The sequence below is a fragment of the Narcine bancroftii genome, chromosome 9 (assembly GCF_036971445.1).
Source record: "Narcine bancroftii isolate sNarBan1 chromosome 9, sNarBan1.hap1, whole genome shotgun sequence".
Classification (NCBI taxonomy): Eukaryota; Metazoa; Chordata; class Chondrichthyes; order Torpediniformes; family Narcinidae; genus Narcine; species Narcine bancroftii.
The window spans coordinates 59,165,148-59,177,808 of NC_091477.1; the positions used below are offsets into that span (position 1 = coordinate 59,165,148).

Sequence of the window (12,661 nt, forward strand, 5' to 3'; positions counted from 1 at the left end):
GTGATCGGAATAAACAAGTAATGATGTAATGTAGTGATTAAACTTTATAAAATCTCTCAATCCTGCTAGAACGTCACTACCCCAACGTAAGTCTCAAGTGCAGGCAATCCTGCTGAGTTATATAATTTAGTACTACTTTTGATCTCTTTTTTTTTAAATTTTTTATTTTTCACACCATAAATCACAATAGCCATGATATACACTTTTTCTTTTCCACACATTTACAGTGACTTTTTCTCCCTCCCCCCTCCCTCCTCCCAAGCCACCCCCCCACCCCCCCCCCTCTCATCCATTTTAGGTATACAATCTAGGTTGCATTAATTCAGTTAGACAATGTTGTCATTCCACAAAAATACACCAGAAATTCAACTGAGTCCATTCTTTTCTTCTCCTTCCATCAACTTAGGTAATGTTTGTTCCCGGTAGGTTTTCGCTATTGTATTTAATGTAAGGCTCCCATACTTGTTCGAATATTTCAATATTATTTCTTAAACTATATGTTATTTTTTCTAATGGAATACATTTATTCATTTCTATATACCATTGTTGTATTTTCAAATTATCTTCCAATTTCCAGGTTGACATAATACATTTTTTTGCTACGGCTAGGGCTATCTTGACAAATCTTTTTTGTGCATCTTCCAAGTCAATTCCAAATTCTTTATTTTTTATGTTACTTAGGAGAAAGATCTCTGGATTCTTTGGTATATTGTTTTCTGTTATTTTATTTAATATCTGATTGAGATCATCCCAAAATTTTTCTACTCTCTCACATGTCCAGATTGCATGAATTGTTGTTCCCCTTTCTTTTTTACATCGAAAACATCTATCAGATACTGTTGGGTCCCATTTATTTAACTTTTGCGGTGTAATGTATAGTCTGTGTAACCAATTATATTGTATCATACGCAGCCTCGTATTTATTGTATTTCTCATCGTTCCAGAGCATAACTTCTCCCATGTTTCCTTTTTTATCTTTATATTTAAATCTTGTTCCCATTTTTGTTTAGTTTTACCATTTGTTTCCTCATTCTCCTTTTCTTGCAGTTTAATATACATATTTGTTATAAATCTTTTGATTAACATTGTATCTGTAATCACATATTCAAGGTTACTTCCCTCTGGTAAACTCAAATTGCTTCCTAATTTATCTTTCAAGTAGGATCTCAGTTGGTAATATGCCAGCGCTGTATCTCCAGTTATATTGTACTTATCTCTCATTTGTTCAAAGGATAAGAATCTACTTCCTGAAAAACAATTTTCTATTCTTTTAATCCCTTTTTTTTCCCATTTTCTAAAGGCAAGGTTGTCTATTGTAAAAGGGAGTAGCTTATTTTGCGTCAATATTAGTTTTGGTATTTGGTAATTTATTTTATTTCTTTCTACATGAATCTTCTTTCAAATATTGAGCAGATGATGTAATACTGGAGAATTCCTACGTTCTACCAATTTTTCATCCCATTTATATAATATATGTTCGGGTATCTTTTCCCCTATTTTATCTAATTCTAGTCTCGTCCAGTCTGGTTTTTCCCTTGTTTGATAAAAATCTGATAGGTACCTTAATTGTGCGGCTCTATAATAATTTTTGAAGTTTGGCAATTGTAAGCCTCCTTGTTTATACCATTCTGTTAATTTATCTAGTGCTATCCTCGGTTTCCCCCCTCTCCATAAAAATCTCCTTATTATTTTCTTTAACTCTTTGAAGAATTTTTCTGTCAGTTGTATTGGCAATGCCTGAAATAAGTATAGTATCCTTGGAAAAATGTTCATTTTAATACAGTTTATCCTTCCTATCAGTGTTAGTGGTAGCTCTTTCCAATGCTCTAAATTGTCCTGTAATTTTTTCATTAGTGGATTGTAATTGAGTTTATATAATTGGCCTAGATTTTTGTTTATTTGCACACCTAGGTATCTTATTGCCTGCGTTTGCCATCTGAATGGGGATTCCTCCTTAAATTTTGAGAAATCCGCGTTATTCATAGGCATTGCTTCACTTTTATTTACGTTTATCTTGTATCCCGACACTTCTCCATATTCCTTCAATTTCTTATATAGTTCTTTTATTGATAGTTCTGGTTCTGTTAAGTACACTATAACATCATCCGCAAATAGACTGATTTTATATTCCCTGTCTTTTATTTTTATTCCTTTTATATTATTATCTATTCTTATCAATTCTGCTAGTGTTTCTATAGCTAGCGCAAACAATAAAGGTGATAGTGGGCATCCCTGCCACGTTGACCTGCTTAAGTTAAATTGCTTTGATACATGTCCATTTACTGTCACTTTCGCTAACGGTCCCTCATATAATGCTTTAATCCAATTAATAAACTTCTCCGGTAAACTGAATTTTTGCAATACTTTGAACAAGTAATTCCATTCTACTCTGTCGAAGGCCTTCTCTGCGTCTAAAGCAACTGCTACTGCCGGTGCTTTATTTCCTTCTACTGCATGAATTAAGTTAATAAATTTACAAATATTGTCTGTTGTGCGTCTTTTTTTGATAAATCCAGTTTGGTCTAAATTTACCATTTTCGGTACCTGTTCTGCTAATCTGTTTGCTAATAGTTTAGCTATTATCTTATAATCTGTGTTTAGCAGAGATATTGGTCTATATGACGCTGGTGAGAGTGGATCTTTCCCTTGTTTTAGTATCACTGTAATTATTGCTGTTTTACATGAATCTGGTAAGTTTTGTGTCTCATCAATCTGGTTGATTACATCCAGGAGGGGCGGTATTATTAGGTCTTTAAATGTTTTGTAGAATTCTATTGGGAGTCCATCCTCTCCTGGTGTCTTATTATTTGGTAAATTTTTTATTATCTCTTGTATTTCTACTGTTCCAAATGGTTCTGTTAATTTATTTTGTTCCTCTATTTGTAGTTTTGGTAGTTCAATTTTAGTCAAAAATTCATCTATTTTCCCTTCTTTCCCTTCGTTTTCGGTTCGGTATAATTGTTCATAGAATTCTCTGAAGTTTTCCTTAATTTCTTTTGGATTATATGTAATTTGTTTGTCTTTTTTCCTTGTTGCCAATACCATTTTCTTAGTTTGCTCTGTCTTAAGCTGCCATGCTAAGATTTTGTGTGTTTTTTCACCTAGTTCATAATATTTCTGTTTTGTCTTCATTATATTCTTCTCCACCTTATATGTTTGTAATGTTTCATATTTTATTTTTTTATCCGCCAATTCTCTTCTTTTGGTTGTATCTTCCTTTATTGCTAATTTTTTTTCTATGTTTATTATTTCCCTTTCCAACTGCTCTGTTTCCTGATTATAGTCCTTCTTCATCTTGGTTGCATAACTTATTATTTGCCCTCTAATGAATGCTTTCATTGCGTCCCATAGTATAAACTTATCTTCCACTGATTCCGTATTTACTTCAAAGTACATTTTTAATTGTTTTTCAATAAATTCTCTAAAATCCTGTCTTTTAAGTAGCATGGGGTTTAATCTCCATCTATACATTCTTGGAGGGATGTCTTCTAGCTCTATTGCCAATAACAGGGGTGAGTGGTCCGATAATAGTCTAGCTTTATATTCCGTTTTCCTAACTCTCCCTTGAATGTGGGCTGATAACAGGAATAGGTCTATCCTTGAGTATGTTTTATGTCTAGTCGAGTACTATGAGTATTCCTTTTCTTTTGGGTTTTGTTTCCTCCATATGTCCACAAGTTTCATTTCTTGCATTGATTTAATTATAAATTTGGTTACTTTGTTCTTCCTGTTAATTTTTTTCCCCGTTTTATCCATATTTGGATCCAAATTCAGATTGAAATCCCCTCCTATTAGTATGTTCCCTTGCGTATTAGCTACCTTCAAAAAGATATCTTGCATAAACTTTTGATCTTCTTCGTTAGGTGAATATATATTAAGTAGATTCCAAAGCTCTGAATATATCTGACATTTTATCATAACATATCTCCCTGCTGGATCTATTATTTCCTCTTCTATTTTAAATGGCACATTTTTGCTAATTAATATAGCCACTCCTCTTGCTTTTGAATTATACGATGCTGCTGTTACATGTCCTACCCAATCTCTCTTTAATTTCTTGTGCTCCAATTCAGTTAAGTGTGTTTCTTGGACAAATGCTATATCTATTTTTTCCTTTTTCAGTAAATTTAGTAGTTTCTTCCTTTTAATTTGGTTATGTATTCCATTAATATTTAGAGTCATATAGTTCAGCGTAGCCATTTTATATTTTGTTTATCTTCTCTTTCCGTTTTTCCATCATTACCTTTCCTCCTTTTCCATTTCTGTTTTCTTATTTTCAACTCTTTACCAGACAACATTCCTACAACATCCAACATTTTCCTTATTCTCCTATTTCTATCTTCTTTATCCCCAATCTCCCCTTCCCCTCCTGAGTTGTCCTTTATCCCTTGTCGGACAACCACATCTCCCCTCTCCACTCGCAAGCGTCAACTGAATCTGCAGTGACCGCTCTTTTCCCCCACCCAGCCCCCCCCAGAAAAGATTTCGCTTTTTATATGTCACAAAGGTCACTCTTTTAATTCCCTCCTTATTCTCTCTATTCCATTACCTTCCCTTATTAATTCTTGTCTATACTCTCTATGTTTTCCTCTAATTACAGATACTTTCACATATGCCCATTGTCTCTATTCACTCTTATACCTCTTTACCCGCATACATATCAATCGTGGTCATTTTTACCCTCATTACCCGTCTTCATCCCTCAGTCTATTTTTGTCTTTACCCACATACATATCAATCGTGATCATTTTTGCTCTCATTACCCGTCTTCATCCCTCAGTCTATTTTTGTAATTGTTCTGCAAATTTTCGTGCTTCTTCTGGATCCGAGAATAGTCTGTTTTGTTGTCCTGGAATAAATATTTTCAATACCGCATGATGCTTCAGTGTAAATTTATATCCTTTCTTCCATAAAATCGCTTTTGCTGTATTGAACTCTTTTCTCTTCTTTAGGAGTTCAAAGCTTATATCTGGATAAATGAAGATTTTTTGCCCTTTATACTCCAGTGGTTTGTTGCCCTCTCTTACTTTTTCCATTGTCTTCTCCAGTACCTTTTCTCTTGTAGTATATCTTAGGAATTTTACTACAATAGATCTTGGTTTTTGTTGTGGTTGTGGTTTAGGGGCCAATGCTCTATGTGCCCTTTCTATTTCCATTTCTTGCTGTAGTTCTGGACATCCTAGGGCCTTAGGGATCCATTCTTTTATAAACTCCCTCATATTCTTGCCTTCTTCATCTTCCTTAAGGCCCACTATCTTTATGTTATTTCTTCTGTTATAATTTTCCATTATATCTATTTTTTGGGCTAGTAATTCTTGTGTCTCTTTAGTTTTATTATTAGATTCCTCCAATTTCTTTTTTAAGTCTTCTACCTCCATTTCTGCTGCTATTGCCCGTTCTTCCATCTTGTCCATTTTTTTCCCCATTTCTGTTAAGGTCATATCCATTTTATTTATTTTCTTTTCTGTGTTGTTTATTCTTCTTCTTAAATCATTGAATTCCTGTGTTTGCCATTCTTTAAATGACTCCATGTATCCTCTAACAAGAGAAAGTATATCCTTTACCTTGCCTTTCCCTTTATCTATTTCACTGTATTCTTCCTCTTCTTCTTCCTCTGGGTTGGCCATCTGTTGTTTCTTTGATGCCCTTTCCTCCTCTTCTTTCTTGTTTCCATTGTCTTCTGTGGTCTCTTCTTGCTGCAGGTGTTCTGCAGCTGTCGTTGCCGGCTGTGGAGATCGACTCCCCAGCTGGTCCCCCCTCCCGTCGGTGTGTTTTTTTTCATGCGCGGTTGCGCACTTTTACTCGGCTCTGTGAGCCATTGTTGTAGTTCTTTTTCTACCGACCTGAGGTAGTGGGGTCTTCTCTCCACAGCGGGCCTCTTCGGACAGGTAAGGCCTTCACCTTTTTCCTCCGTTGTCTTCTCTTCCTCTCTTCTTTCCGTTGATTTTGATTTTTCTCCTTTTGTCTCCATCTTCTTTCCACCTTTATACTCACTTTTCTTTAACTTGTATTTCTGTGTCTTTGTATTTTCTCTTGTTTTTCCCGACTTTTCTGGAGAGGGCTGGAGTTCACCGTCCGGCCACTACTCCATCACGTGACTCCCTACTTTTGATCTCTTAAGATGGTTTTGAACATGATCCTCTGAGAGTATAATCATGGCAATTTGCATTATCAACTTGCTCCTTTGCAAGTGATCTATTCTCCCCAATATTTTTTTTTGTTTGGTTGGCTCCTGCTCTATTTGCTCCTTCCACAGAGCAGTCTGACTTGTGAATGTCACATTTTTTTGGCAGTGTGTGTTTTATAATGTTTGTAAACTGCAGATGATCCAAATGTGCTCAATGTGCTCATAATGGGCATGTCCGTTTGTAACATTTCTCAAATGCTGGTTTATGAAGTGCGGATATCTAGGGTACGGAACATTAACTGTATTCACCATGTATAATTTCCACATAGTGTAATGTTGTCATGATCATAAATGCAAGCAGCATTGTGTAATAATCTTTGTTTAGCACATTGTAATGCTACTGAGACCAGTATTACAACAGTTGGGAGCATACAAGGGTTTATTTCATATTACACTTTCTTTGGACATGTGAGACTTCTTGTGAATTAATCGTTACTTATCCTCCCAAATGTGGTAATGTTATCAAAACGAGTGCACTTGATTTTGAAAAGTCAAAGCACAGATTGTAAAAGATTTTTTGAAAGCAATTATTTTAAGATTTGATCACTCAAATAAGAATATTGAAATAATCATGGGATCCAAATTTAGAAATTGTTGTTTGATTTTTTAAAATTATGCATAAAAGACAACTTTAAATTGTTTACTGTTTAGGAGGGCAGTGACCAAAGTTACTCTGTAAATTGTTAATTCAGGGATGCATACTTCTGAAAGACAGGAATTTGTTTGATGCTTGATCACTACGTCTAACATTTTGGTTATTTATTTAGGATTGATGTTGTTAATCATATAAACTCATTAGAAAATAAAATATCTATGGTCTTTTTCAGGTCGGGCCTGCTACTGAGGATGTTAACGAGAAGATGTTCCCTCTTTAAACTGTTTTGTACATTTATAACCCTTGGATTTCTCTCTGTTATGTGGCTTCAATATAACTGCAGAGTGACCAGCAGCCAGAGCAGCAGGGACGATGGTTCAGTCCAGAAGTCTTGCTGGGAGACCGATAATCCAAGTTGGGGCCCACATAAAATTGCGATCATTGTTCCTTTCAGGGAGCGTTTTGAAGAACTTTTGAGTTTTGTCCCATACATGCATACATTTTTAAAGAAGAAGAAAATCCGACACAAGATCCTTGTAATCAACCAAGTTGATCACTTCAGGTACTGGGCTTTAAAAGGTATAATACATATAATCTTACTGTAGGTGTTCTTATGCATGGTGCAAATTAAATTTGTACAGCACGTTACAATATGAAACATTTAAGGAGTGTCAAAACAGCTGATGGTTTTAAACTCAGAATTCCTATGTAATGTGACTGGAAATGTCTTATAAACTGTTTCTCCACTTTCCACTGTCAGCAGCCTGTTAGTGACTCTTTTCCTCAAATCTTAAAATAAGATGTTTTCAAAGTTTTCCTCTCTCTATAGAAAACCCATATTTCTTCACAAGGCTCCGTTGACATCCTGAGGATTGCAACTTTTGTTTAAGCTTTTATAGTTACAGATATTGTTTTAAGTGAAGCAGTAGGTCCTGGGCAGTGGTATAAATTTACAATTAAGTTTGAGCTTATTGTCAACTGGCTGTACATATATACAACCAAATGAAACAATGATTCTCCAGACTACAATATATATATCACATAAAACAATATTATTATAATAAGGTCATAAAATATCATAATAGAAAATATAATGAGCAGGAAGACAAAAGAGCAGCAGGAATAGAAATCTATCAGGGATTTACAGGATCCCACTTGTTCGTACCCAATTTTAATGACTGTTTCAAAATAATGTACCTGTAAATGTAAAGTCCAAGGATGAATGCATGCTTTATACATGTTGGTTGTTCGATATTAGCTGTACATAGAACCTTATAGTACAGACCCTTTGGCCCACAATGTTGTGCCAAGCCATATAAACCTACCAAAAAAAATGAAACCCTCCCTACCTCAATAATTTTTCTTTCGTCCATGTGTCTGAGTCTCTTAAGTGCCCTATTATTCCAGCCTCCACCAGCACCCCTGCCAATGCAATCCATGCACCCACAACTCTGTGGTTTTAAAGAAAACTTAGCCCTGATGTCTTCCCTAAACTTTCTTCCCTTCACTTTATCCTGCTATCTTCTGGTGTTTCCTACCTGCCCTGGGAAAAAGGTGCTGGCTGACTATTCTATTTAAGCCTTTCATAATCTTGTAAACATCTATTAAATCATCTATCATCCTTTGCTCCAAAGAGAAATGTCCAAGCTCTGCTGACTTTGCCTCACAAGACGTATTCTCCAATCCAGACAATATCCTGGTAAATCTCTGCACCCTCTCCATAACTTCCTCATTTTTTCTGTAATGAGGTGACCAGATCTGAACACAATATTCTACTTCTGGTCTCACCAGAGATCTATAGAGCTGCAACATGACCTTGTGACTCCTGAACTCAAAACCCAGCAACTCCCACACCTACCATCTACTATATGATCCCACCACTCTTCCCCTCTTCTCCCCTCTCTGCCTTCCACAGGAACCACTCTCTCTGTGACTCCTTTGTCCACTCCTCCTTCCCCACCAATCATCCACTTGAGACCTACCTCTGTGACTGCAGGAGATGCTCGACTTGCTCCAACACCTCCTCCCTTAGCTCTAAACAGTCCTCCCAAGAGAAGCAACATTTCATTTGTGAATCTGCAGGGGTCATCTACTGTATCCAGTGCTTCTGCTGTGGTCTCCTCTACATCAGAGTGGGAGATCGTTTTGTGGAGCACCTCAGCTCTGTTCATCACAATAGTGTGGATCTCCCAGAGGCCACCCATTTCAATTCTCCATCCTATTCCCTTGCCAACATGTCTGTCCCTGATCTCTTGTACTGCCAGACTGAGACCACCCACAAATTGGAAGAACATCTTCATCATGTTTCATCTGGGCACCTTCCAACTGGATGGCATTAATATCGACTTTTCTGGCTTTCATTAAAATTCATCCCCCAAATCCCCTTGCTTCCCCTGTTGTATCTCCATTCCCTGTCTCCTTTTGCACAGTCATCATAAATTCTACCTAGTCCCTTATCACATCCAATTAACACTTTTTGTTGGTCTGGATTTCCTCCCCATTGTTTGAATTCTGATACTTTCTGATGTATTCTGCTTCTGCATTTTCTGATTTTTTTTCCCCATGCCCGAAATTTCGGCAATATATCTTTGTTTCCAAGAGATGCTGGTTTACTACAACCACAGTGTCTGCCTATCATGTTTCTCTACCACTGACTTATGAAGCTCAGCTCAGCCTGCAGGGCAACCTTGAGAGATCTATGAATTTGGATTTGGACACAGTTGAGTATCGTACCCTGTACACTGCCTTCAAGTTTGACCTAAATGCATCACCTCACACTTATCCAGATTGAACTCCATCTGCCACTTTCCCGCTCAACTCTGCAACCTGTCTATAAACTATGACAGCCTTCAACACTAGCCACAATACCTCCAACCTTTCTATCATCTGCAAATTTACTGACTCCTCTACTTCTTCATTCAGGTAATTTATAAAAATCATAAAGAGCAGGGGTCCTAGAACAGACCCCTGCAGAACATGACTAGTCACTGACCACCAGGCAGAATACACTCTGTCCACTACTACTCTCTGCTCTCTACAAGCAAGTCAGTTCTGAATCCACACAGCCAATGTTCCATGGATCTCATGCCTCTTGATTTTCTGAACGAGTTTCCCATGGGGTGACCTTGTCAGATGCACTAATATAATCCATATACTTCACATGTACTGCCTACCTTGATCAGTTTCTTTTATTACCTCCTCAAAGAACAATTAGGCTCATGAGACACAATCTTCCCCTAACAAAGCCATGCTGACTATCCCTAAGAAGACTGCACTTCTCTAAATGCACATAAAGGCTCTCCTTAAGAATCCCCTCCAACAGTTTGCCCACCACTGATGTAAGACTCACTGGTCTATAATTTCCAGAATTCCCTTTTTTAAAGAAGGGGACCATATTTCCCATTCTCCAATCCTCCAGCACATCCCTGTACCATGGAGGATGCAAAGAACATTCCCATCACCCCTGCAATCTCTTCCTTCCCTACAGTAATCTGGAGTCTATCTCGTACAGTCCGGGAACTGAGCAATCCTAATGTTTTTAAGAAATGACTACTTCTTATCTCAACATGGTCCTGCACATAAAGCTTGTTCTATTCTGACCTCACCTTGACCAAGGTCCATTTCTTTGGTCAATACTGAAGCAAATTATTAATTTTGGTCCTCCCCAACCACGTCTGCCTCCAGGCATATGTTGCGTTCTAATCATGAAGCAGTTCTACCTTCACTCTCGTCAACCTTCTGTTCTTCACATAAGCATAGGTCGTCTTGGAGTTTTCCTTAATCCTACTGGCCAAGGTCTTCTCGTGCCCCACTTCTAGCCCTCCCAAGTCCTTTTTTAAGTTCCTTCCTGGCTACCTTAATTTTCGTGAGTCCTTCCTATTCTTCCTAAATCTAATGTATGCTTCCTTCTTCCTCTTCACCAGTTGCCTCACATCCCTCACAATTATGTCAACTACGGTTCCCTTTTCCTACCATCTTTTTACTGTCTCAGTGGGACAAACTTGTCCAGAATCCCACGCCAAGTGGTTCTAAAAACATCCTCCACATTTCTTCTGTGCTTTCTACCGATTCTGTTTCCAATTTACTCTCCCTTGTTCCTGTCTCATCACATTGTAATTAGCCCTTCCCAATTGAACACTGTACCATTTGGTCTACTCCTACCCTTCTCCACAGCTATGCTAAACTTCAGGCAGTTGTGGTCACTTTCTCCAAATTCTCCCCTCCGAGAGGTCTGTCATCTAACAAGTTCATTCCCCAGTATTAGATCCAGTTTGACTTCTTTCATTGGCTGGCCCACATACTGTGTCAGGCATCCTTCTTGGACACATCTTACAAATCTGCCACATCTATCCCACTTGCAGCCAGTCAATATTTGGGAAGTTGAACTCTCCCATAACAGCAACCCTGTTATTTTTGCACCATTCCAAAATCTGCCTTCTTGTCTGTTCTTTGGTGTCTCGAGGGCTATTGGGGAGCCTGTAGACTAGTCCCAGCACAGTGATTGCTGCTTTCCTATTTCTGACATATCCACATTAAGTTAGTCGACACTCCCTCTACAGCATCCTTCCTTTCTGCAGCTGTCCCTGACCAGTAATGCGAGTCTTTCCCCCACCCCACCCACCCACCCCACAAATCCTATCCCTTTTAAAACATCTAAACCCCGGTACCTGCATCAACCAATAATGTCCTTGTGTCAGCTATGTCTCTGCAACAGCTACAATGTCATAGTTCCATGTACTGATCTATGCTTCATCCCCTTTATTCCTACTTATCCTTGCATTGAAATTGTACATTTCAACCCCTCCACTGACTACATTTCTGCTTCCTCCCCTGCCTGTCCTTCCCTACAAACCCACAACACTTTGCATCATCCTTTGCACCATCCTTTGTACCATCATTCTCTACATTCTCATTCTGGTTCCCATCCCCCACAAAACTAGTTTAAATCCTCTCCAATAGCTCTAGCTAACTTACCCACCAGGATATTGGTCCCTCTCCAGTTCGGGTGCAACCCGTACTTTTTGTACAGGTCAGACCTTCCCCAGAAGAGATCCCAATGATCCACAAATCCGAATGCCTGCACCAACTCTTCAGCCACGCATTCATCTGCCACAACTTTATTCCTACTCTCACTGGTGCAGCAATCCTGAGATTATCACCCTTGAGGTACTGTTTTTCAGCTTCCTCCTTCACTCCCTATATACCCTCTTCAGGAGATCACCCCTACTCCTATCTATGTCATTGGTACCAATGTACCATGACAAATATAAAATCCCCCTATCACTATCACTCTCCTCCCCCTTCCCTTAACCAAAGGGCCAGACTCTCTGCCAGAGACCTGACCACTATGACCTGTCCCTGGTAAATCCAAAACTGTATACTTACTTTTGAGTGGAACAGCCATAGGAATGCTCTGCACTAACTGCCTATTCCCTTTTCCTAACTGTCAGTCAGTTACCTGCCTCTTGCTTTTTGGGCATGACCCTATTCCTATAGATCCTGTCTGTCTCCCTCTCTGCCTCCCAGATAATTTGGAGATCATCCAGCTGCAGCTCTAGTTTGCTAAATCGGTCTGTAAGGAGCTGTAGCTGGATGCACCTCTTGCAGGTGTGCTCATCAGGAACACTTGTGCTGTAGCTGATTTACCTTGATGCCATCCCACTATCTACTACTTTTTGTGTCTTTGTTTTAATCATTCAGTTTTGGCCAATTTTAGAATATTTTCATTTGTAACTTAATAAGTTCCATATCTATCTAATATTCAAATAAAAATTTCTTCGACAAAATTTTATGCTAACTCCAATGGACAGGCAGGGCAAGATCAGGCCAGTATTAGGTAGAAAAAGGCAATGAACCAGTAACTATGGCAAAGAGATGCC

The 12,661-nt window shown here is 38.2% G+C and overlaps 1 protein-coding gene across 6 annotated transcripts in view; it reads left to right on the plus strand.

The window, feature by feature from the left end:
- b4galt7 (xylosylprotein beta 1,4-galactosyltransferase, polypeptide 7 (galactosyltransferase I)) overlaps positions 1-12,661 on the plus strand; it is a 50,263-nt gene that overhangs the window by 15,029 nt on the left and 22,573 nt on the right. For all 6 annotated transcript variants that reach the window (XR_011345009.1, XM_069899275.1, XM_069899277.1 and 3 more), the window contains one exon: positions 7,015-7,344. Coding sequence is in view for 5 of the 6 variants with exons in the window: in XM_069899273.1 (XP_069755374.1) it covers positions 7,015-7,344 (330 nt within the window). In the remaining variant the exon portion in view is untranslated. The remainder of the gene's footprint in view (positions 1-7,014; positions 7,345-12,661) is intronic.